Genomic DNA, 26,073 nt, shown 5'->3' with positions numbered 1-26,073 from the left:
AAGGGCTATACACTTAATCCAGCAAGTTAACAGCTTTCTGTATCATAGGAAAAATAGCTTACAATAAACTGGAAACTCGGCTGGACTAAGTGTATAGCCCTTGATAGAGATCATGTTGTTTAACCTGCTTATTTACCAAACTTTTCACATTCCTTGTTTTTTTTTGTCACAGATACTTCTCAGTTGAGGCTTCAAATATAATTATGAGGGCTGATTGAAAAGTGACATGACTGTTTTGGTTTTTTTTTATTCAGAATCAGATGACTCCACAGGATCAGAACATTTTTCTTGTTCAAAGTAGCGTCCTTCGCATTCAATACATTTTTGCAGCAGTTAAAAAATGATTCAAAGACATGCAGTAGACTGTTTTGCGACATCACAAGTAGCACCGAGGAAAACTTTCTGCACACCACCATATGCTTGGCGTATCATTTCAAGAGATTCACACAAAATTAAATCACACCCCTCTGGCATACTCTCACAGACTCCTCAATTGCCATCAGAAAACATATGAAGTTCTTTCTCTCGATGCGACCCAATAATGAAGACTATGGCAGTCCAACTGCAGGTTCAGAAACATTGATGTATGAACTTCACAAGAACCAGCGCAGCCTTGCCACATCTGCTTCTTGGAAAGAGAAATAGAGACAGTTTAATTACTTTTCAATCAGCTCTCCTAGGTAAAAAAAAAAAAAAAAAAGGAAGAAAGCTCCAGGCAAAGCTTCCTAAAAAATTAAACAGTCCCTTTCTACTAAAATAACAGCTAAACTAACAATATACTTGTAAAGAGTTAAAAAATAATAATGTGTTTAAAAAAGAAGCCCTTGATGTTATAATGTGTTGCTCTCAGAGCTCTTTACAAAAAAATCTAATCCCCCCCTCCCTGTGAAAACTACGGTGTCAGGTCAAAAGCGCACCGGGACAAAGGTGCGAGCAGAAACTGAGCGCAGCGCAGAGGCGCGCGCCGAAGAAAAAGACTTTTTAGGGGCTACGACGGGGATGTAGGGGGGGAACCCCCCCACTTTACTTAATACAGATTGCGCCGCGTTGTGGGGGGTTTGTAACCCCCCACATTTTACTGAAAACTTAACTTTTTCACTGTTTTTAGGGAAAAAATTACATTTTCACTAAAATGTGGGGGGTTACAACCCCCCAAACTCCCCACAACGCCGCCGCGATATGTATTAAGTAAAGTGGGGGGGGGGCTCCCCAACAAACCCCCCCATCACAGCCCCTAAAAACAGTCTTTTTCTTCGGCGCACGCCTCCATCTTGTGCTCAGTTGTCGGCGTGCGCCTTTGTCTTCCGCGTTACTGTCTATGAACCGAAAACTACATCTAAATGAATTGATCCCATCATTTGACCTATATTTGACATTTACTATGATTTCTGTGTGAGTTTAGCAAGGAACCTATCCAATGACAGTTGCTTCTGCTTCCTTTTGAGGATTTCGCGGAAATGTGACATTGCATTGTCATTAAACAGATTCATCGCTCGCATTGCAACAGCCTTATTCGGGTGGTGCTTTTCCACAACATTTTGCACTCTTTCCCACATTTTCAGCATCTCCCTAATCTCATTTGAAGTGAGAGATTCCTCCATCTTTTTCTCCTCCTCCTCCTCAGATGAGATCTCCTTCATAAACTCTTGCTGTTGCACAAGATTCAGATCCATCAGTTCATCGGTGGTCAGCTCCTGGCCACGTTCCTCCATCAGCTCTTGGATGTCATCCTCATTCATGTCCAGTCCCAGGGTCGTCCCCAAGGACACAATTTCATTGACAATGGGTGGCTCCTGTTCTTGAGCAAACCCCTCCAAGTCATAGTCAAGAACGCAATCAGACCAGAGTTTTCTCCAAGCAGAATTAAGGGTTTTCTTAGTGACCCCATCCCAGGCTTTATTGATGATCTTGAGGCAGTGAACGATGTGGAAATGATTTTTCCAAAACTCTCGGAGGGTAAGGTTTGTTCCATCAGTTACCTCAAAGCATTGCTGAAACAGTGCTTTTGCGTAAAGCTTTTTAAAATTTGAAATGACCTGCTGGTCCATGGGCTGGAGTAGTGGAGTCGTGTTGGGAGGAAGGAACTTGACCTTAATGAACTCAAATTCCTCCAGTAAGTTGTCTTCAAGGCCTGGAGGATGAGCAGGACCATTATCCATAATCAGCAAGACTTTGAGTGGCAGTTTCTTTTCTAAAAGGTATTTCTTCACTGCGGGACCGAAGACCTCGTTGATCCACTCAATGAACAAGATACGAGTGACCCAAGCCTTGCTGTTGGATCTCCACATAACGTTTAACTGGCTTTTCTGCACCTTGCATTTCTTGAAGGCTCGTGGATTCTCAGAATGATACACAAGCAGGGGCTTGACTTTGAAATCCCCACTTGCATTAGCGCAGAACAAGAGGGTGAGATGGTCTTTCATGGGCTTATGACCGAGCAAGGCGTTCTCTTCTGCTGTAATGTAGGTCCTCTTAGGCATCTTTCTCCAAAAAAGCCCCGTCTCGTTGCAGTTAAAAACTTGCTGCGGCAGGTAACACTCCGAAACGATGAGCGCCTGGAACTCAGCGGCGAACGCCTCAGCCGCTTGGGCATCCAAACTCGCAGCCTCTCCCTGCCTCACCACGCTATGGATGCCACTTCTCCTCTTAAAGTTATAAAACCATCCCCTGCTCGCCTTGAAGCCTTCTTCATTGCCCGCGGGCACAGCTGGCCGTCTAGCTACGAGGTCGGTGTACAAGGCCTTTGCCTTCTCGCAGATAATGTTCTCGGTCACGATATCACCCGCCAGTTGCTTCTCATTTAGCCATACGAGAAGCAACTTTTCGACATCTTCCAGAACCGGCGGCCGCTGCTTTGATACTCTGGTGACTCCTTTGGCTGCATCCAGCCACCTTATTTTTTCCTTCTTTTTTAATATGGTGCAAATGGTGGAGGTCGATTTGTTGTAACACCTGGCGAGGTCGGCCACTCGCATACCTCCTTCGTGCTTCTGGATGATTTCCTTCTTAACTTCCACCGTAATCATCTGCTTCTTCTTCGTCCCGTGTCGGCGCGCCGCGCCTACCCCGTCCATCCTGGTATGGCAGCCGGGTTGGGACGGCGCGACGCGCGCAGACAACGCAGGCTCAAACGTAAGGAGACGTTTTTGCCGGTCTGGCAAACGCTGCAAGGAGGCGATTCCTTTTGCTGTTTCGGAGCCCCCACGATCTTCTCGGAGCCGGAACGCCTCGCCGTCTTCCCTCTACGCCTTACGTGGCTTGGCCCCGCCCCTCCCCTCCCTCGACGCGGCCCCGCCCCTCGCGCGCGCGCGCTGCTCCCGGGACTCTGCTCGGCTGCCCGATGTCTGCATGGCGCGACGCGCGCAGACAACGCAGGTTCCAAACGTAAGGAGACGTTTTTGCCGGTCTGGCAAACGCTGCAAGGAGGCGATTCCTTTTGCTGTTTCGGAGCCCCCACGATCTTCTCGGAGCCGGAACGCCTCGCCGTCTTCCCTCTACGCCTTACGTGGCTTGGCCCCGCCCCTCCCCTCCCTCGACGCGGCCCCGCCCCTCGCGCGCGCGCGCTGCTCCCGGGACTCTGCTCGGCTGCCCGATGTCTGCATGGCGCGACGCGCGCAGACAACGCAGGTTCCAAACGTAAGGAGACGTTTTTGCCGGTCTTGGCAAACGCTGCAAGGAGGCGATTCCTTTTGCTGTTTCGGAGCCGCCACGTTCTTCTCGGAGCCGGAACGCCTCGCCGTCTTCCCTCTACGCCTTACGTGGCTTGGCCCCGCCCCTCCCTCGACGCGGCCCCGCCCCTCGCGCGCGCGCGCGCTGCTCCCGGGACTCTGCTCGGCTGCCCGATGTCTGCGGAGGGGCGACGGCGGAGGGCGGCGAAGGGCGCCAGCGGCGATCCGGCGGGGGGCTCTCGGGGGCTGGAGCCGAGCACGGTGCTCTGCCTGCTCAGCGTGGCGGCCTGCGGGCTCCTGGCCGGGTGAGTGGCATCGAGACCCCTCCCCCCCCCGAGAGCTGCTCCTCTTCCTGCAACATGCAAGGGGGGGGCAGCTTCGGTGCTGCTGCCTCAACTTTCTCTGCTTTCTTTCAGGCTGATGTTCCAGCGGTCGGCCAGTTGTGCAGATGTTCTGAATCGCCTCCAGCTGCTGCAGACGAAAGAATCGCAATTGGAGGCGCTGAAGGAGAGGCTCCACGTTGTCTCCGAAAAGGTAATTGCAAATGGCCCTGAAAGAGGCTCTTCTTTTCCATCCCTTCCCTGGAAAGTTTCTCCACAACCCTTCAAACGAGCTTTCACCAGCCTCCTTTTCTCCTTCTGATCCAATCGCCCAGAAAAACCCTGGAAAGCAGTGCATGCACATAGATCTCATGCAGATTCATTGTGGAAATCCTGAAAACCCGATTGGATTCCGGCCCTCGAGGACCAGAGTTGCCCATCCCTGACATAGACACTCTAATCTAGGGGTCTCTAAGTCCCTCCTTGAGGGCCGCAATCCAGTCGGGTTTTCAGGATTTCCCCAATGAATATGCATGAAATCTATTTGCATGCACTGCTTTCAATGCATATTAATTGGAGAAATCCTGAAAACCCGACTGGATTGCGGCCCTCAAGGAGATCCCTGCGTTAGAGCATAGTTGCCAAACTCTAGACTTTTTTTCCCCCAATGTTTGCAAGATTTCTTTTTTTAAGGCAAATTTATATTCCATCAAATTTGAGGGTCCTGCCTGTGATTTCTACTGGGAGCTTCCAACTGCCAAGCAGAACTTGCACATTCATCGAGGGATACCTGCTGGACACAAGCCCACAAAAGTTCAGTGGCAAATGTCCGTGTGAAAACAAAAGTTCCGAGACATGTCAGTGGCTTATGAGCCTCACAAAAATGTAATGTGTAATAGCCACAGATGTGTGTTGGCACTTTTTGCTTTTAGTTCTGTGTTTTAAACTTACAGGTACTGTTTAGTTGAAGGAAAAAGCAAAATAAGGCATTTTAAATCCAAAGGATATGAAATCCTGTCATCCAACCCTTTACACTACCCCAGAAATGTTTTCACATTCTGCATATGTCAAAAGTAACTGTTTCCTCCAGGAAATTGCGGAAGGCCTCATTACGGTTCATTTTAATGCTCTTATGTGCCCATACTTCACCGAAAGAGTAGTGGATCATTGGAACAGATTCCCACTCCAGGTGATAAAGGCCAGCAGCGTGACGGATTTTAAGAGAAAATGGGATACTCACGTGGGATCTTTAAGGGAGTAAATTCAGGGGAGGGGATACTTGGAATGGGCAGACTTGGTGGGCTATAGCCCTTTTCTGCTGCTTTTTCTATGTTTCTATGATGGCAGATAAAGGCCAAATGGCCACAGCATCCACTATCTCCTCCTCTCCCTATTGGCTAAGGCTCTTAACATTTGCATCTCCTCTTCCTATTGGCTAAAGCTCTTTACATCTGCATTGTGAGGTCATAGGGCTTTATGGTTATAGAAACAGACTCCCACTCCAGGTGATAAAGGCCAGCAGCGTGACGGATTTTAAGAGAAAATGGGATACTCACGTGGGATCTTTAAGGGAGGAAATTCAGGGGAGGGGATACTTGGAATGGGCAGACTTGGTGGGCTATAGCCCTTTTCTCTTGCTTTTTTCTATGTTTCTATACTCGACCCCTTTCTGCCTTGCTCGGCCAGTAAAATCTGCGTACAACCCACGGTAACTGCGTTTAGCCTTGTGACGGTCAGTAGAAATGGTGTTAACCTTTTGTCACTTCCCACACAACCATTTACTAACCAGACAGTTATTTTGGGACCTGGCAGAAGGCACTTGGTTTATTTATAAGTTGCTTTTCTACAAAAGTGTCCTTAAACACCTCTCCTGAAATCCAAGTAAGCCACATCTAGTGATCTCTCCCGGTTGTATTCTGGTCATTCACTCAAACTGATTTGTCTGACCAAAACTGCCACTGGTGAAACCACGTTGAATTGGATGCCACAATCCATTGGATTCCAGAAAGCACACATGTGTCATTCATTTGCTTACTACTGGAGTCGGACTAACCAGCCTGTTGTTCCCCATGTTATCCTCATACTCATCCTTATGTGAAGAGGAAGCACAGTAGCTCATCTTCCAGAATCGCCCTTAGCTCTAAAGAAACACCAAAAATATCAGGCACTGAAGTTGCTACAACTTTTTTAAACTCTCCATATTACCTCCAGTCTAGCTAAGTCCTCAAAATATAGTCTTGTGCAATGACTTGATGTCTATCATGCCTCCAGGACTATTTTTTTTCCTGCAGTTCTGCTTTTCACCAATCCCAGCATCAGTGCCTGCCCCCCCCTCCCCTCACAGCAACTGTCCCATAGGTGGGCAAGTTCCGAACATGTGGTTGTGCTCTTTTCCCCTATATGATGTTTTCATATACTATTTTAAAATTTTTGTTAAACCGCTTTGGATTTTGATAAGATGGAATATCAAATTTTAATACACTTGAAACTTGTACCCTCCCCCTGAGGCCCGAGCCCGCCCTTAAGGGTCTAACCTGGCAAAATGTGTTCTCCCTGGCAGACCTCCAGCCCTCCCTGGGCTTACTGGAGTCCCTGGGGTTTAGTGGGACGGGGGTGATGGCCACTCGCTCCCACAAGGGTGAAACTGATAAATAATGCTTCGCCCCTTTGCTTAAATCTGCCCACCAGTTTCATATCGGATTAAATTTGAGGTACTAATATTGTTTCAAAAGGCCTTCTATGGTGATTTCCGCAATAGTTGCATAACCTTCTGACTCCTTACTCACCTTCTTGTGATTAGACACTTACTCATTTGCTGATTAACAGTACTTAGAGCTGTTCTGAAGAATTTTCTTTCTTGAAAAATACAAGCCAGATCTCAAAAATAGTTGGAATAGCATTTGGTTTGCATCAAGGAAGGGTTATGTCAGTGCTGTCAATATATGAGTATTCTCTCTAATGTTTGTCCTTGAGCTTTCTAATTGCAAAAAGTACTAAGCATCCTGGCCATTGTTTTGTGTTATAACTGCAGTTGGGGGCTTCAGAAGACCACATGCAGGAAGTTCTAGTTTCGGCCGCCTTAGTCAGTCATTTGGAACATCATGTATTCCGTGTCCGTAGCACCATATATGGATTCCAAGCCTCACAGGAGAAGATATTGCAGAACCTCCAGAACCTGCAAGAAAAGCTACATAATACTGCAGACACGTGCACACTTCATCAAGACAAAGTGGACCTCTCGCTTGTCAACTTAAAATCGGAAGTGAAAAGCATCCACAACCACACCACTTCCAAAATCAATACTGTAGAGCAAGGCGTGAAGTTGCTTATTGAAAGGATTAAAGAACTGGAGGATGGAACTAGAAGAAATATTCAGACAATAAGAAGGCAGGAAGAGAATGAGCTGCTTCAGGTAAAGAATCAGCTGGAGCAAGGTAGTAAAAGGGCTAAGAAGCTGGAAGCAGAACAGAACACTTTGACTGCTAGAGACACAGACTTGACCCAAAGACTGTCCGAATCTGGGCCCAAAGAGTCTGAGTGTAGAAATCATTTCACAACTATTGAACACGCTGTCCTCAGCATCCTACGAGTGTCTAAGGAGCTAATGGGCATGAAGAAGAGGACAGATGACATCGCCAGCCAGACAATGAATATGGAGAAGAACATGCGGAGGGCTGTGGCCGAGACCACGAACATTCAAAGGGCCCTGGAAAGAGCATAGCAGGAGCTGAAGGGTGCCACTGGCTTGGGCTTTCTTTCCTCGCCTCCTGCTGCTACTTTCCGATGTGAGAATAACAGTAAAAGCAAAGACATAAGGACTTTTGAGAGAGAAAATATCGGTGAACTTTCAGAAATGTTTAGAAAATGTCAATTCTGCTTTTTATTTTGTGCTTTTGGAAGAAGGGTCCACCAGAGAACTTTGAGAAATTGATAAGTAATGCGGCTTCTCCCGAATATTGAGCCTTCCCAGTCCGAGCCCTGTAATCTTTGTACGCCCAATAATTTACAGACTTCACCAAGTACAAACGGGTTTTTTTTAAGAAGCATTTGGACAAGATTCAATCCAATCTGCATTAACCCATGTTTTTGAAATAATTTTGTGTGTTCTCAGTCGGCAATAATGTGAAATTTTCACATTATCATTTCATTTAGAAGTGAATGTTTTCCTGTATGTTTGTTGTTGCGTGAGTTAGGTCTATTCTATCTACCAATGGAGTTCTTTTTTGTTGTTGTTTTTTTGATTGTATCATGTAAACCGCTTGGACCAGTAAAATGAATGAGCAGTATAACAAGATTAATAAACCATCCTGTACATAGCCACCATCCTGCCTGCATGGATCTATTCCGTGTTCCTTCACTCCCTTCCCCTACATGGATGGTTCCTGTTCTTGCTAAAGTTATCGTCCCAAACCATTTATCTAGATAAGTGTTTCTCAGCTAGGTCTTGGAGTGCCACCCCTTGCCAGTCAGGCAATGTATGCAAATCAATTTAATGGTGACGGGATAATTGCGCGCCAGATGCCAGCGCGCCGACAATCGAGCGCTGACAATTTGGTGGAAGACGGAAGCGCGCGGGGGAAAAAAGTAATTTTTAAAGAGCTCTGACGGGGGGTTTGGGGTGGCAACCCCCCCCCCCCACTTTATTGGTTAGTGTTCGCGCTGCCGTTGCGGGGGGGTGTAGGGGGTTAAACCCCCCACATTATAGAGAAAAAGGAACTTTTCCTGAAAAAAATCAGAAAAAGTTCCGTGTTCACTATAATGGAGGTTTCCAACCCCCCCGAACCCCCCTCCAACAGCAGCGCAAACACTAACCAATAAAGTGGGGGGGTTGCCACCCCAAACCCCCCGTCGGAGCTCTTTAAAAATTACTCTTTCCCCAGCGCGCTTCTGTCTTGCGCCGAATTGTCAGCGTGCTGACGTCTTGCGCTCCACTGTCTATGAACCCAATTTAATGCATATTAAGAACATAAGAACATAAGCGTTGCCTCTGCCGGGTCAGACCAGGGGTCCATCGTGCCCGGCAGTCCGCTCCTGTGGCGGCCCCCCAGGTCCATGACCTGAAAGTGTTCCCTACCTAACCTAAAATATCCATACCCTATTCGCTCAATGTCCTGTAAGGTAAACCTCTATCTGTACCCTGTTATCCCCTTAGCTTCCAGGAAATCATCCAGTCCCTTTTTGAACCCCAGAATTGTACTCTGTCCTATCACCTCTCCGGGGAGCGCGTTCCAGGTGTCCACCACCCTCTGAGTGAAGAAGAACCTCCTTGCATTCGTTATGAATCTGTCTCCTCTCAGTTTTTCTGAATGACCTCTTGTTTTAGTTGGCCCTGCTAGTCTAAAGAATCTGTCCCTCTCCACCTTCTCTATGCCTTTCATGATTTTATAAGTTTCTATCATGTCCCCTCTCAGTCTCCGCTTCTCCAGGGTAAAGAGCCCCAGCCTGTCCAACCGTTCATTGTGGATATCCTGGAAACCTGTCTGGCAAGGGGGTATTCCAGGACCAAGTTGAGAAACACTGATCTAGAAGACAAGTGCTAGATACTTCTTACTGATAACGAGCTGCAAAAAGGAAGTCCCGTAGTATTCTATTGAATAATATGTCAGTACCAAAGAGGAGGTGCTTGCTTCTTAAATATTTTTGGTACTCTGTAACCTCTCAGGGCGGGTAGACATGTCTGCTATTACAGGGTTCTGTATCCTGCTTACTGTTGCTCCCAGTACGCTGACCTCCATGACCTTGTCTGCTGTCCCTGGGTTCTGCACCTTGATGACAGCTGCTCTGGGGGTGATGGACCTGCCCCACGTACTCCTAAGCTCCACCCCCTGGCCTGAATTTGCTGGTTTTTGAACTCTGACAGCTACTTAGGTACCTGGTTGACAAGGTGACTTCAGACGCTGCCATTTTGATTTAAATTGTTTCACTCTTGTAGTTCCTTGCCATAGGAGCTTGTTCAAAGAGCAGGTCATGCTCAGGCTTTGGAGGGGCCTCTATTCTTTCTCTGGGCATCTCTTCATTTGTAGCCACTTGTCCTTCAGTTTATAATTCTGGTGTTCTGAGACCAAAGGCTTTTACCTAAGAGCATAAGAATAGAGAATTACACAGGGATGGGAACAGAGCTTGTGGAGATGGGGCGGTGACAGAGCCCACAGGGACAAACTTTGTCCCCTTGTCATTATGTAAAATCTTAACACTTCTTAGCCAACTGGCAACGGAATTAATTGATTAAAAAAAAACCAACCTTGCAGAAACTGCTTTTGGATTTAAATGAACTACTGTTAAATGACATCATTTGTGTCTTGTCAAGCCATTGATGTGGCAATAAGAGTCTTGTCTGCTGATCAGATTCCTACCATCTCCAACGTCCTTCCATCATGTGCCCAGCTGCTTAAGCATCTTACTGTTATTGCAACAGATTCAGCCATCATTGCTGGCATCAAGGAACATTTCCAGCATTTAGTTTCAAACAATTTTTTATTGACGATCACAATTTTTTTATTGAGGTCACAAATTCAGAAATAGAGACCTTCCAGCCGAACAGAACTTCAACAATACAGAACGGTAAAGAAATCCTATATCATCAAATTTCGTAACTGAATAAAGCCAACAGCCCCCCAACTCCCACTCCCTGGAAGTAGAATCCAAAAATCTCCCTCCCCCCCCCCCCCCCGCCTACCTGAAAATCCACAGCAGAGAGCAAAGCATCAAAACCAATCCCTGCCAAGGTCTTGGATTCTTATAGACCCACCCCCCCCAAAAAAAAAAAAAGCCCTAATCCACAGTGGCACAATTGGAAACAAAAAAAAAAAGTGAGGAACATTTCCAATATTAGACAGACACTTATTTTCCTGTTCCTCCATTACACATTTTAGGTTCTCTTCTACCCCATGTCTGAAAGACAATCCAATTACCTTCCCAGATGATGTAAAAGCAGATGTAACCAAATCTTTGGGAAAGTTGTACCAAAACCAGATTGAAATGGAAGGCTCTTATTTGTGATTTATGAACAGTTGTACAGAATATTGTGCTTTTTCATACTTTAATAAAACGATTTAAATGTCAAATCGTAAGTGTTCAAGGCTTGTGCAAATGAGGGCAGAGCTCACGGGGATGGGGACAAACCTTGTCCCTGTGTCATTCTCTACATAAGTATAGCCATACTGGGTCAGATCAATGGTCCATCTAGCCCAGTAATAATAATAACAGTTTATATACCGCAGGACCGTGAAGTTCTATGCGGTTTACAATGATTAGAAAAATGCTACAAATTGAGTAGAGCTTACATAATTGAAGAATAGTGGCTAACTGTTTAAGGGAACAGTTGTAATGGGGGGGATTGAGAACCTAAGAATTGCCGCTGCTGGGTCAGACCAGTGATCCATCCTGCCCAGTAGTCCGCTCACGCGGCGGCCCTCAGGTCAAAGACCAGTGCTCTAAATGAGTCCAGCCTCACCTGCGTACGTTCTGGTTCAGCAGGAACTTGTCTAACTTTGTCTTGAATCTCTGGAGAGTGTTTTCTCCTATAACAGCCTCCGGAAGAGCATTCCAGTTTTCCACCACTCTCTGGGTGAAGAAGAATTTCCTTATGTTTGTACAGAATCTATCCCCTTTCAACTTTAGAGAATGCCCTCTCGTTCTCCCTACCTTGGAAAGGGTGAACAATCTGTCTTTATCTACTAAGTCTATTCCCTTCAGTATTTTGAACGTTTCGATCAAGTCCCCTCTCAGTTTCCTCTTTTCAAGGGAGAAGCGGCCCAGTTTCTTCAATCTCTCAATGTACGGCACTTGGAGATTGTGATGGGAGAGATTGTGCAGATCCGCTACCTAGGTATTTCAAGAACAGGTAAATTCACCATAGTTATTTGCATTTATAATTAGTTTTTCCAGGTCTTTGCCCATAATGCTGCCTGGTAAGAGAGAAGATGTTGATGGTGTCTTTTAAATTTACAACCTCAGGAGATGAACTTCAGGTGTGTACTTCTCTTATGTCTATTGGTTGAGAAGTAGAAGAGGTCAATTATATATTTAGGGACTAAACCGGATAGTACCGTAAAGCAAAATCATTCTAGCTTGAACTTCGTACATGCCTCCATTGGCAGCCAGTGTAGGAGTCGGTAGGAAGGAGTTATGTGATTGGACTTCTTCAACCCAAGGATCAACCTGACCGCCGCATTCTGCACCAGTTGCAGTCTCTGCATGTTCTTCTGGGAGATTGCCAGATGGGCGTTGTTACAATAATCGAGATGGCTTAGTATTAGGGATTGTACCAGAATTCTGAATGATGAAGCATCAAAGTATGCTCTAATAGACCTAAGCTTCCAGAGAGTAAAAAAATCCTTTCTGACTAGGGAGCTCACTTGGTCTTTCATGGTTAGGCCTTGGTCCAGTATTATCCCCAGAACCTTCATTGTAGGTTGAATAGGGTAGCTGAGTTTGTTGATGCATAGTGATGTTGTGTGACAAGTGGGTGTGGCGAGGCCACAAAGAATTTAGTTTTTTCTAGATTAAGCTTCAGTCTGAATTCTGTTGTCCATTGTTCCATCAAGTTTAGTACTTCTGTTGCCATGGAGTTAGCTTCAGAGAGAAGTAGTGAACGGGATAATGATTTTAAAGTCGTCTGCGTAACTGAATAATTTTATGCCTCGCTGGGCCAGCTGTGCGCCTAGTGATGACATGTAAACATTGAAGAGCAGTGGGGATAATGGTGACCCCTGTAGAACGCCAGATGGGTTTCTTCAGGTTTTAGAGAGGTTGTAATTGAAACGTACTTGATAGGTGCGGGACATAAGGAAACCTTGGAACCAGTCTAATACCTCACCTCTGATGCCAATTGCGTCTAAGCATTGTAACAATTTCTCATGATCGACTAAGTCAAAGGCTGAACTCATGTCAAATTGTATGATCAGGGCGTTATGGCCCTTGCTGAATAAGGAGCGTAAGTAATCCAGGATCACCACAATCACTGTCTCGGTGCTAAACGGAGGTCTGAAGCCAGATTGGGTTTCATGTAAAAGAGAGAACTGATCAAGGTATTCCATCAGTTGGGTATGTACCAGACCTTCCATGATTTTTACGAAGAGTGAGATGGATGCTACTGGTCTATAGTTGGTTACCAATGCTAAGGATTGTTTACGATTTTTTGGAATTGGGGTAATTATAATGTGACCGTGATTAGTTAGGAATTTTCCATTTTTAAAATTATCGGTCAGATAGTTCCACAATGTTTGTTTAAAGTTTAATGGGGCTGCTTTCATAATGTCAGGGAGACAGGGATCCAGAATGCAGTGTGATTTAGTGTACTTGTTATATAGTTTGATATAATTATTCATACCCGCTGGTATTTCGTTTCCTTGTATGTTGGCTATTTGTTGTGCACCTATGTTGTTTGTCAAACAGTTGTTTCTTAGGTTTATAATTTTTGAATCAAAATGCTGTGCTAGATCATTTGCTGAAGGTGGCTTAGTATTATGTATGGATTGAGTGTGGCGTGTGGTATCAAATAAAAAGATATAGCGGAATCAGAAAAGGGCTAAACAAGTTCTTCTCGTCGGTCTTTACAATAGAGGACACATCCAGTGTGCCAGAACCGGAAAAAATCTTCAGGGGAGACCAAGAGGGGAAATTATCATGCATGGAGGTAAGCCTCGAAGACGTTCTCAGGCAGATAGATAGATAGATTAAGAACCGACAAAGCTCCGGGCCCAGACGGGATCCACCCGAGAATACTGAAAGAGCTCAGAGATGAAACAGCAGAGTTACTGCAGCATATTTGCAACCTGTCCTTGAGAACAGGGGTAATCCCAGAGGACTGGAAGATAGCGAATGTTACACCGATCTTCAAAAAAGGATTGAGAGGCGACCCGGGAAACTACAGACCGGTGAGCTTAACCTCTGTTCCGGGGAAGATGGTCGAATCAATGATCAGGGAAGGTATCAATGAGCATATAGAAAAAAATAATCTGATGAGATCGAGCCAGCATGGTTTCTGTAAAGGCCGATCATGCCAGACAAATCTACTGCATTTCTTTGAGGGGATAAGTAAGCAATTGGACCAAGGTGACCCAGTAGACATTATATATCTAGATTTCCAAAAAGCCTTTGACAAGGTGCCCCATGAACGCTTACTGAAGAAACTGTGGAGTCACGGGGTGGAAGGGAACGTGTACAGATGGATCAAAAATTGGCTGGCGGACAGGAAACAGAGGGTAGGAGTAAAGGGGCACTACTCTGACTGGATAGGGGTCACAAGTGGTGTTCCGCAAGGGTCAGTGCTGGGACCATTGCTGTTCAATATATTTATTAATGATCTAGAAACGGGGACAAAGTGCGAAGTTATCAAGTTCGCGGATGACACAAAACTCTCCAGCAGGGCCAGAACTGTTGAGGAATGCAAAGAACTGCAGAGCGACCTGAACAAACTGAGTGAGTGGGCAAAAAAATGGCAGATGAGCTTCAATGTGGAGAAATGTAAGGTCTTGCACATAGGGAAGGGGAACTCCATGTACAGCTATACGATGGGAGGGAGGGTACTCGGGGAAGGCAGCCAAGAAAAAGATCTGGGGGTAATGGTGGATAACACAATGAAGCAGGCGGCACAATGTGCAGCGGCCTCAAAAAAAGCGAACAGAATGTTGGGCATTATCAAAAAAGGTATCACTACCAGAACAAAAGAAGTTATCCTGCCACTGTATCGAGCAATGGTGCGCCCACATCTGGAATACTGCGTCCAATACTGGTCGCCATACCTCAAGAAGGACATGGCAATACTCGAGAGGGTCCAGAGGAGGGCAACGAGGATGATAAAGAGTATGGAGAACCTTTCATATGCCGAACGGTTGGACAGGCTGGGGCTCTTTACCCTGGAGAAGCGGAGACTGAGAGGGGACATGATAGAAACTTATAAAATCATGAAAGGCATAGAGAAGGTGGAGAGGGACAGATTCTTTAGACTAGCAGGGACAACTAAAACAAGAGGTCATTCAGAAAAACTGAGAGGAGACAGATTCATAACGAATGCAAGGAGGTTCTTCTTCACTCAGAGGGTGGTGGACACCTGGAACGCGCTTCCCGGAGAGGTGATAGGACAGAGTACAATTCTGGGGTTCAAAAAGGGACTGGATGACTTCCTGGAAGCGAAGGGGATAACAGGGTACAGATAGAGGTTTACCTTACAGGACATTGAGCGAATAGGGTATGGATATTTTAGGTTAGGTAGGGAACACTTTCAGGTCATGGACCTGGGGGGCCGCCGCGGGAGCGGATTGCCGGGCACGATGGACCCCTGGTCTGACCCGGCAGAGGCAACGCTTATGTTCTTATGACAGAGAAGGGCGACAAAAATGATAAAAGGGATGGGACGACTTTCCTATGAGGAAAAGCTAAAGCAGCTAGGGATCTTCAGCTTGGAGAAGAGATGGCTCTTCTTTAGGAGGTGCCTTGGGCACCTGGGCCAACCGGAATCCTAGGTCCATCTCCCAGTGCATTCTAGGATGCATTGAGAGTGGCCTAAGATTCTGATTGGCCAGATCCCCTAGGCCCCTCCTATGGGCCAGAAGGCTGGATGCAGGCTGGAGCCGGCTGGCCAACTAAACCAGGGTAGGGGGGTCCGGGTGGCAGTGTCTGGATGAGGTTAGGGGATTCCTTAGAGGGGGGTCCGGGTGAGGTTGGGGGTGTCCTTGGTGTGGTGGGGGGGGGCCCAGGTGGGGAAAAACTTTCAGAGGGTGTCAGCAGGAGAGACTGGGCAGCCCTCCTGTTGAACTTTCAGGGTGGGGTGGGAGGTTCACGAGTGCCGACAGGAGAGATTTGGGCATCTCTCCTGCCGGTGAAGATTGCGGGGGAGTTCGCGGGTTCGGGCAGGAGGGCTGGACGTCCTTCCTGCTGCAATCGCGATCAGGTCTAAGTCAAAATGTATAAGTTCCGTCCAGGCAACCTGTCAAAATTTACAATTATGGCTGCCAGATGACTAAGTGTAGGTCAGCCCACCTCCCACCCTGCCCACTCTTCCCAAAACACCCCTTTTTGCTCTGGGCGCACAGAGGCAGGGAAAAGGCCTAAGCTGGTTTTAGATACGTCTAAAACCCTGTTCGATTATAGGACGACCTGTCTTTTTGATCATCCAAGTGCAGATTTTAAAAACACATCACTTTTGGATTGTGCACAGGCTCAAATCACGTGTGGGAGAGGAGACCCCATACAAGAATTAGTAATTAGACTTGGTGCAGGACTTTAAGGAAGTCTTATACCAGGGAAATAGTATTCAGGTATAGTGCCAGCGAGCTCAAGCTAGGGTCGGCATCTCTGATTTTTGTATACTAGGCTGAGAGAGGCAGAGAATGTTGGCTCAGTTTTGTACAGCTAAAATATGATGCTCTTTGAAAGGGCTGAAGTATTTTATGGTTTTGAGGATCAGCTTATGCGTTACCTTCAAACTGGAAAAGCTGAACAGATTTCCATAGGAGCAAACATTATATGAATGCTTGCTGTTAGGCAATTTGGATTCTAAGAAGCTCTTATCCCATATTTATAACTCATTAAATGCCTCTCACAAGCCAAAAAATGGGCACACTGGCATCATGGGTCTGCATAGTCCAACATGACAGGCTCAAGTGTGAATTCAAGTTTCAAGTTTATTGAGTTTTAATATACCGACCATCAGCAAGTATCAGGCCGGTTTACAATAAAAATTTAAAAAGATAAATAATTAAAAATTAATAAAAGTGCACACGAAGGACATAAACAGGACAGACATGAAAGTGAGGGAAAAAGGGAGATGGGAGGGGAGAGTTACATATTAAAAGAAGAAGGGAGAGAGAGGGGAGAGGGTAAAACATGTAGGGCGGGATCGCTTTATAAAAGCGGTTTGCTGAATAAGGAAAGAAAAAAAATAGAAAAATATGAGAAGAAAGAGAAAAAAGAGAAAGAAAGGAAAAAAAAAGGGTCTCTAAATACAGGAGAAGGCGTCACTAAATAAGAAAGTCTTCAGGCTTATCTTGAATTAATCAAGTTGATGTTCGAATCGGAGTTGCTGTGGCAGAGCATTCCACAGAGTTGGAGCTACTACTGCGAAGTTTATTTTCCTAGTGTAGAAGAAGTCTTTTATGGAAGGGATTAACAAAAGTTTCTGATCTGCTGACCTCAGTAGGCGTGTTGGGCTTTGTGGGATAAGAAGCTTATCAAGATATAAAGGCTGGTGGGGAAAGTCTTATTTTAAAGGTGAGCAGAATGGTTTTATAGGTGATACGGTGTGTAATAGGGAGCCAGTGTGCTTCCTTCAAAAGTGGAGTAACATGGTCAAATTTGCCAGTTTTATAGATGAGTTTTATTGCTGTATTTTGAATTATTTGTAAGTGTCGGAGTTCTTTTTGGGGGAGTCCATTGAAAAGAGAGTTACAATAGTCGAGGTGGGAGATAACTAGAGAGTGAATTAAAATCTTAATTGCATCCGTATCTAGAATTGAAATGAGGGAACGGATAAGGCGAAGTTTAAAAAAGCAAATTTTTGCTACCGAACTGATGTGATCATGGAAAGTGAGCTCTTTGTCGATAATGACTCCTAGAAGTTTTATTTTTGATTCCATTTTTATAGGGATGGATTTGATAAAAATTTTACCGGATAAAGTCTCACTGTTGTTGATTGGGAGTAGAAGACCGCAGAATTTGTCGATATTGAGGGAGAGTTTATTTGTGTAAAGCCAGTCATTTATTGCGTCCAATTTATTGTTGATGTCATTTATTTCTAAAATGTTTGAGGTATTGATAGGGTGAAGTAGTTGTATGTCATCTGCATAGGCAAAGATTGTGAATCCGATAGATTGTGCTAATGTAAGAAGAGGGGAGAGAAAAATGTTGAATAAGAGTGGAGAGGCGCTACAAGGACTACAGGGACAAGACGGACTACACCTAACAAAGAAGGGCAAGAAAGTTTTTGGACATCGACTAGCACGCCTACTTCGGAAGGCTTTAAACTAGGTAAGTTGGGGGAGGGTTCATACACACATACAAGGGCAGCAAGGATCCACCCTGGGGAAGCAAGCAAATCCCACACTTTCGAGCCTAAGGTAAGTGCCCATAGTATACACATAAAAACAGGAGACACACGAATGGGGATAGGCATCTCATCACAAATTTGGAGAGCAATGTATGTTAATGCACACAGCTTGGGCAACAAAATCCTGGAACTAGAAACAGAGATAAGGAATGCTGACCTTGACATAGTAGCGATATCCGAGACCTGGTTCACGGACTCGCATGAGTGGGATATGGTTATACCAGGCTACAATCTACTTCGTCGGGACAGAGAGGGCAAATTAGGAGGGGGGGTAGCACTATACACTAAGGATAATATCAAAACTACCAGGATCACAGAGATTAGATACACAGGGGAATCACTTTGGGTAAACCTGGCCAGAGGGAAAGAAAAATGCCTTTACCTCGGTGTGGTATACAGGCCTCCAAGACAGCAGGAAGACAAAGACAAGGAATTGATTGAGGACATAGAGAACATCACTCTGCGTGGTGACACAGTACTGTTAGGGGACTTCAACATGCCAGACGCAGACTGGAACACCCTCTCCGCGACTACGAGTGGCAGCAGAAGAATATTAACCTCCATTAAGGGTGCACAACTCAAGCAAATGGTATTAGAGCCCACCAGGGAAAAAGCAATACTGGACCTGGTACTCACAAATGGAGACAGTGTCTCGGAAGTATCAGTGGGAGACACGCTGGCTTCCAGTGACCACAACATGGTATGGCTCAACCTCAGGATAGGCTTCTCTAAATCAAACACAGCAACGAAGGTCCTCAACTTTAAGGGCGCAGATTTCGACCACATGAGAGACTTTGTCCATCAGGAGCTGCAAAACCATGCAGTAACAGACAATCCAGAAACTATGTGGTCAAATCTAATATCCATCCTGAACGAAGCATCTAGCCGCTACATAAATACAGTAAGCAAACGCCGGAGAAACAAAAAACCACAATGGTTCAGCAAGGAAATTTCGGACCTCATAAAAAAGAAAAAAGAAGCATTTATCACTTACAAACATCTTGAGAAAAGAGAGGCAAAAGAAGACTATCTGGTCATATCTAAGGCTGTCAAAAAGGCAGTCAGGGAAGCCAAACTTCAAACAGAGGAAGATCTGGCACGGAATATTAAAAAAGGGGACAAATCCTTTTTCAGGTACATTAGCGACAGGAAGAGAAACAAAGATGGGATAGTACGCCTTAGGCAATCAGACGGAAACTACGCAGAATCTGATTATACCAAGGCAGAACTGCTAAACGAATACTTCTGCTCAGTATTCACCTGTGAAGCGCCGGGAGCTGGTCCGCAACTACAGATAAGAGACAGCCAAAATGATCTGTTTCATGATTACGAGTTTACACCCAGTAGTGTCTACCACGAACTTTCAAGACTCAAAGTAGACAAAGCCATGGGACCTGACAATCTACACCCCAGGGTACTCAGAGAACTGAGTGAAGTTCTGGCTGAACCACTATCCGTGCTCTTCAATCTTTCCATGCGCACGGGAAAAGTACCCCTAGACTGGAAAACAGCTAATGTAATTCCACTCCACAAAAAGGGCTGCAGAACAGAGGCAGAAAATTACAGACCGGTGAGTCTTACATCCATAGTGTGCAAACTCATGGAAACACTGATCAAGCAGAGACTCGACGAGATTCTAGACGAAGAAAATTTACGAGATCCACACCAACATGGATTTACCAGGGGAAGGTCCTGCCAATCTAATCTGATTGATTTCTTTGACTGGGTGACCAGTCGTCTGGATGCCGGGGAGTCCCTGGATGTGATATATTTGGACTTCAGCAAAGCTTTTGATAGCGTCCCACACCGCAGGCTGTTGAACAAACTAAAATCGATGGGATTAGGGGACACATTCACTGCATGGGTAAAGGATTGGTTAGATGGTAGGCTTCAAAGGGTAATGGTAAACGGTACCCCTTCCAAAACATCAGCAGTAACGAGTGGAGTACCTCAGGGCTCCGTCTTAGGGCCGATTCTATTCAATTTATTCATAAGAGATTTGACCCAAGGGCTTAGAGGAAAAATATCACTGTTTGCCGACGACGCCAAACTATGCAACATAGTAGGCAAAGGCAGTGTTCCTGACCTTATGATGCAAGACCTGCAGAAATTGGAACAGTGGTCATCAACTTGGCAGCTAGGCTTCAATGCTAAAAAATGTAAAGTAATGCACCTAGGCAAAAAAAATCCACACAGAACTTACTCACTAAATGGTGAAACCTTGTCCAGGACCACGGTGGAACGTGATTTAGGAGTGATCATTAGCGATGATATGAAGGCTGCCAATCAGGTGGAGAAGGCTTCGTCCAGGGCAAGACAAATGATGGGCTGCATCCGGAGGGGTTTTGTCAGCAGAAAACCTGAAGTCATAATGCCACTGTACAGATCCATGGTGAGACCCCATCTCGAGTATTGTGTTCAATTCTGGAGACCGCACTACCGGAAAGATGTGTTGAGAGTTGAGTCGGTTCAGCGTATGGCTACCAGGATGGTCTTGGGGCTCGGGGATCTCACGTATGAGGAAAGGTTAAAAAAATTGCGGATGTACTCACTGGAGGAGCGAAGAGAGAGGGGGGACATGATTGAGACCTTTAAGTATATCACAGGGCATATAGAGGTGAAAGATGATATCTTCAGTCTTACAGGGCCCTCGGTAACCAGAGGGCACTCGCTGAAAATCAGGGGAGGGAAGTTTCAAGGTGATGCTAGGAAGTATTTCTTCACCGAAAGGGTGGTCGATCATTGGAACGAGCTGCCTCAGCAGGTGATTGAGGCCAGCAGCGTGTTGGATTTCAAGAGGAAATGGGATATTCACGTGGGATCTATAGGGGAGTAGAAGTCAGGGAGTGGGTCATTGGTATGGGCAGACTCGATGGGCTGTGGCCCTTTTCTGCCGTCAATTTCTATGTTTCTATGTTTCTAGATAGAATGGAGCCTTGCGGAACACCATAGGTTTGTGAAATAGAGGAAGAAATTTCATTCTTTACATGAACTTTGAAACAACGTTCGTTAAAGTATGAAACAAACCATGAAAGAGCCCGGTCTGTGATGCCACAGTCTTTAAGTCGGTTGATAAGGAGGGAGTGGTTGATGGTGTCGAAGGCTGCAGACAGGTCAAGAGAGACAAGGAGAACAGATTTTTGGTGATCATGATAATAGTGTATAGTTGAGACTAGGCCTAGCAGTGACAGTTCAGTGAAATGTGAAGAGCGGAAGCCAGTTTGACATGGATGTAAGGCATGAGTATTATCGATGAATTCTGTAAGTTGGTTATGAATGATTTTTTCGGTTAGTTTAGAAATCATAGGAAAGTTAGCAATAGGGCGAAAATTTGCTGGTAGTGAGGGATCTGAGTTATGATTTTTCAATTTTGGAATAACAAGGGCTGTTTTCCAAGCTATAGGCACAAGGCAATCGAAAAGAGACTTGGATACCATTTCCCGGATGAATGGACCAAAGAAAGAAAATAATTTTTTAAGATGCGAAGGGGGGATGCTCTCCATGAGATTGTTTGGAATATTTAAAGATTGAAGGATTGAAAGGAGATTTGCTAGTGAGGGCAGTTTGAAGTTTGAGCAGGTGCTAAATGGTACATGAGTGGAGTCATCGGTGATGTAAGAGGAGAAACAGGAGGAGGAGATCCAAGATGGGATCTGATATCTTTGATTTTTGTGTCGAAGAAGAGTACCAACTCGGTAGCAGTCTGCTGTGTGATTAAGGGTAAGGGTTTCTTTTTAGAGTATGAAGAAAGCGATTGAACTAAATTGAAGAGAGCAGAAGAGTTGCGGGTGGAGGTGATATATTTAGAGTAATATTCTTTCTTAGTTTGTTGAATGACAGATTTGTAGTAGGAGGATTTTTCCTTAAAGAGGCTAAGAAGATTATTGCAGCGTGTTTTACGCCATTTTTGTTCTATTGAACGAAGTTGACGACGAAGAAGGGCAAGTTTATCGTTAAACCAAGGTTTTTTATTGTTTTGTTTTGAGTCTGACTTAAGATGGGTTTTTTCCTGTTGGGGGGCCAGAGAGTTTATTAAAGATTTTGTAGAGGTTTCCCAGAGAGAGAATTGCTCATCAATAGGGAGGGAGGAGAAATCTTCGAGTTTTATGTTAAAGGAGTTCTGAATAGCAGAGAGTGTTAGTTCCTTAGTATTTTGAAGCTTGTAAGTTTTTTTTTTTGTTGTGTATAACATGAGTGTATAGGGAGGTCTAATTTCCAGGTAATAAGGATATGATCAGACCAGGGAAGTGGATGGGGCTGGAAATTTTGAAAAAGGTGGCTGATGGAAGTTGGGCAAAAGATCATATCTATAGTATTACCGGCAGAATGGGTAGGCATAGTAATAAGGGGGATTAAAGATAAGTCGGAGATTAATGTTAAGAGTTCTGAAGTATTGTGATGGTTGGGAGAGTTAAAATGAATGTTGAAATCTCCAAGAATGATAGAATCGGGATTAGAGATAGTAAAGTCTGAAATTCAGAGGACTGAGGTCACAGGAGGAGGGGTTTATCACTTTAAAATGGTACCACAGCTAAAAATAAATAAATAAATTTATTAAGCATTGCAATAGACAATGAATCCAACCAGTCCCTTCTGAGGAAATATACGTATGGGGGGTTAAAACTTTATTTAAGCACTTTTTTGGTGCAAGCCATGTGACAGCTTGAGGATGTGCAGTTCTATGTTTTTTATGCTGTGTTTTTTTGTTGTGTTGTGTTTGTTTGTCTCTCTTAGTGTGATTTTGTATGTGATTATTGTTCCCCGCTTAGATTTGTGGATAGGCAGTTTAGAAACAATTTTAAATAAATGCAAGTACTTTTTAACTGGAAATTGCTATTAACCCAGCAACTCATATTGGTGGCATTAATTTACAGATTAGAAACGTAGAAACATGATGGCTGATAAAGGCCAAATGGCCCATCCAAGTCTGCTCATCCGCAGTACCCATGATCTCTTCCTCTCTCTTAAGAGATCCCACATGCCTATCACCTTAGATTACTCCGGAGCCTAGCCTATCACCTCTTAACTTCATCCTATGCCTTCTCATTTCACAGCTTTTTTTCAAATGAAAGACTCGACTCATGCACATTTACATCATGTAGGTATTTAAATATCTCTTATCTTATTACCCTCTCCCGCCTTTCCTCCAATGTATGCAGATTGAGATCTTTAAGTCTGTTCCCATACGCCTTATAATGAAGACCACACACCATTTTAGTAGCCTTCCTCTGGACCGACTGCATCCTTTTTATATCATCTTGAAGGGTGCGGCCTCCAAAATTGTACACAATATTCTAAATGAGGTCTCACCAGAGTCTTATACACGGGCATCAATGCCTCCTTTTTCCTACTGGCCATTCCTCTCCTTATGCACCCTAGCATCCTTCTAGCTTTCGCTGTCACCTTTTTAACCTATTTGGCCACCTTAAGATTATCACATGTCCCGCTCTTCTGTCGTGCACACAAGTTCTTCACCCCCTAAACTGTACCATTCCCTCTGGTTTTTGCAGCCCAAATGCATGACTTTGCATTTCTTAGCATTAAATTTTAGCTGCCAAATTTCAGACCATTCTTCATGCTTCACCAGGTCTTTCTTCATGTTATTCACACCATCCGGTACCTACTCTGCATAGGCCAACAAGGTCTTACTTGAGTGTGTATTATGCTAATGCTTTCTTTCTTGCCCTGTAGTGTGAGAAGTATCACAACACACTGGAGCATTTACCTGACCTTCAGACACTGAGCCGGGTAAGTCGTCTGCAGCAAAGTGTAACTGACTTGGGGAAATGGTCGGGCAGGATTACAGCTGAGAGATTGCAACTGCAGCGGAACCTGACTTCTCTCTTCCAATTGTCTACTGACATTGAGCAAAGAACCACATCCAGCCTTAAGGAGGTGTCTCTGAAAGTCACCGCTGTGAAAACTGATGTGCGTCGAATCTCTGGCCTGGAGCTGGATGCAAAAACGCTGGCAGACTCTTTGCAGGATCTGCAGATGAGGATGGAAAATATGGAAAGAAAGACCGTACACAGTATCGGAGATATGCTGGCAGGCAGCATTGAGCAAGTCATGCAACTCAAGAGCTCCATTCTGAGGAACGAAGAAAAAATGAACCTGTTGGATGAAAAGTTAGCAGAGCTAGAAAGCCAATCCAGCAAACATGCTACACAACTCTTGGACCTAGAAAGCGACCGGATGAAGCTTCTAAGAACTGTGACTTTTGCAAATGACCTGAAACCTACAGTATACAATCTGAAACGTGAATTTTCTCTTTTGGAGCCAGTGATAAATGAGCTTACACTGAGAATTGGGAAACTGGCTCTTGACTTGTTGCAGAGAGAGACTGAAATAACTTCACTAAATAAAAAAATTACCAATTTGTCTGCAGTTAGAAGTGATATGAACAATATGAGAGATGAAGTGAGTCATATTTCAGATTAATGTCATTAAATAATTATGTCTTCTGACTGCGTTTTGGCACTTTCACGACAATTTTTATGAATTTCAACAACCGTTTCCAGGGAAAATGTGAAACAAACTGAGCTTTCTGAACAGCCTGTAATCTCAAAGCCAAAACTGCCTTACGTCAGGCTTGTTCGCTGAGAAACATCTGGAGCCATGGAAGGTGTTTGTCCTAGAAAAAAAAAAATCAGTCCTTTTCCTAGACACCTTCCCTAGCTATCCTCAGTACAAACAACCAGTAAAGTAGCTGGCACACCATTTAGATCACAAAATGTTTATAATAGGAAACATTGAAAACTGCCATAGAGAAAGCCATAGATAGCCTCAGGGGCTTCCCTGTCTTCCATTCTGACAAGGCTCTGCCTGCCAGACTGTGGACCACTGTCCACCATTTGTGGTGGAACATAAGAATAGCCTTACTAGGTGAGACCCATGATCCATCGAGCCCAATAGCCCGTTCTCACGGTGGCCAATTCAGGTCCCTAGTACCTGGCCAAAACCCAAGGAGTAGCAACATTCCAGGGCAAGCAGTGGCTTCCTCCATGTCTTTTTCAATAACAGACTAAGGACTTTTCCTCCAGGAACTTGTCCAAACCTTTCTTAAAACCAGCTACGCTAACCATTCTTACCATAACCTCTGGCAATGCGTTCCAGAGCTTAACTATTCTCTGAGTGAAAAAAACTTCCTCCTATTGGTTTTAAAAGTATTTCCCTGTAACTTCATCGAGTGTCCCCCTAGTCTTTGTAATTTTTGACGGAGTGAAAAATTGATCCACTTGTACCTGTTCTACTCCACTCAGGATTTTGTAGACTTCAATCATATCTCCCCTCAGCCTTCTCTTTTCCAAGCTGAAGAACCTTAACCTTTTTAGTGTTTCCTCATACGAGAGGAATTCCATCCCCTTTATCAGTTTGGTCGCTCTTCTTTGAACCTTTTCTAGTGCCGCTATATCTTTCTTGAGATAAGGAGACCAGAATTGAACGCAATACTCCAGGTGAGGTTGTACCATGGAGCGATACAGAGGCATTATAATACGTTTAGTCTTGATAACCATCTCTTTTAAAAATAATTCCTAGCATCTTATTTGCTTTTTTGGCTACTGCCACACATTGGGCAGAAGGTTTCATCGTATTGTCTACAATGACACCCAGGGTGCTAACCCCCAAAGTGGACCCTAGCATCTGTAACTGATTCATGTTATTCTTCCCAAAATGCATCACTTTGCATTTGGGGTGTGGTATGGTGTTTTTAGTCCTGATGCCATGGCAAAGGTGGACTGCCTTCCACCCTCACCAACACAAAGCACATCTCTGTAATCAGCAGTGGCAGTGATTCACACAAACCGGCTGCCCGAGCCTGCTCTCTGCTGTATGTCACCCCCTTCTGCGCTGATTTCCTGCTTTCTCTGAATCTTTTGTGTGGAAGAGTTGCCTAGTGGTTAGAGCAGCTGATGAGTTCAATTCCCACTGCAGCTCCTTGGGACTCTGGGCAAGTCACTTAACACTTTATTGCCCACACGGAAAAAGCAATATAGCAAGTCCTTTACCGTATACAATCAAGCCATTGTGACATCAC

The 26,073-nt window shown here is 44.8% G+C and overlaps 2 protein-coding genes across 4 annotated transcripts; one reads left to right on the top strand and one right to left on the bottom strand.

Annotated features, from left to right (window-relative positions):
- Positions 1-1,379: 1,379 nt before the first annotated feature.
- LOC117363662 (tigger transposable element-derived protein 1-like) lies at positions 1,380-3,074 on the bottom strand. Its single transcript, XM_033951763.1, has one exon. The coding sequence runs from the start codon at positions 3,072-3,074 to the stop codon at positions 1,380-1,382; it is 1,695 nt and encodes a 564-aa protein (XP_033807654.1).
- A 429-nt stretch (positions 3,075-3,503) lies between these two features.
- IKBIP (IKBKB interacting protein) lies at positions 3,504-24,502 on the top strand. Of its 3 annotated transcripts, none has more exons than XM_033952940.1 (3): positions 3,504-3,636; positions 4,085-4,202; positions 23,727-24,502. In XM_033952940.1, the coding sequence occupies exons 1-3, from the start codon at positions 3,593-3,595 to the stop codon at positions 24,474-24,476; spliced, it is 912 nt and encodes a 303-aa protein (XP_033808831.1). In that variant the 5' UTR covers positions 3,504-3,592; the 3' UTR covers positions 24,477-24,502. The 3 variants fall into 3 exon arrangements, with proteins under 3 accessions (XP_033808831.1, XP_033808830.1, XP_033808829.1); XM_033952939.1 differs by lacking the exons at positions 3,504-3,636; positions 23,727-24,502 and adding exons at positions 3,643-3,973; positions 7,020-8,309; XM_033952938.1 differs by lacking the exon at positions 3,504-3,636 and adding an exon at positions 3,648-3,973.
- Positions 24,503-26,073: the final 1,571 nt, after the last annotated feature.

Source organism: Geotrypetes seraphini, chromosome 7, assembly GCF_902459505.1.
Source record: "Geotrypetes seraphini chromosome 7, aGeoSer1.1, whole genome shotgun sequence".
In the NCBI taxonomy this organism is placed as follows: domain Eukaryota; kingdom Metazoa; phylum Chordata; class Amphibia; order Gymnophiona; family Dermophiidae; genus Geotrypetes; species Geotrypetes seraphini.
Note: the sequence above shows the minus strand (reverse complement) of the source record. Positions and strands in the feature narration are given on the sequence as shown.

Excerpts from the sequence above, each read along its gene's own strand:
- LOC117363662 (XM_033951763.1), bottom strand. The coding sequence starts at position 3,074 with ATGGACGGGGTAGGCGCGGCGCGCCGACACGGGACGAAGAAGAAGCAG.
- IKBIP (XM_033952938.1), top strand. The coding sequence starts at position 3,843 with ATGTCTGCGGAGGGGCGACGGCGGAGGGCGGCGAAGGGCGCCAGCGGC. Across the intron at positions 3,974-4,084 it reads GCCTGCGGGCTCCTGGCCGG|GCTGATGTTCCAGCGGTCGG; the intron begins GTGAGTGGCATC and ends GCTTTCTTTCAG. Across the intron at positions 4,203-23,726 it reads TCCACGTTGTCTCCGAAAAG|TGTGAGAAGTATCACAACAC; the intron begins GTAATTGCAAAT and ends CTTGCCCTGTAG.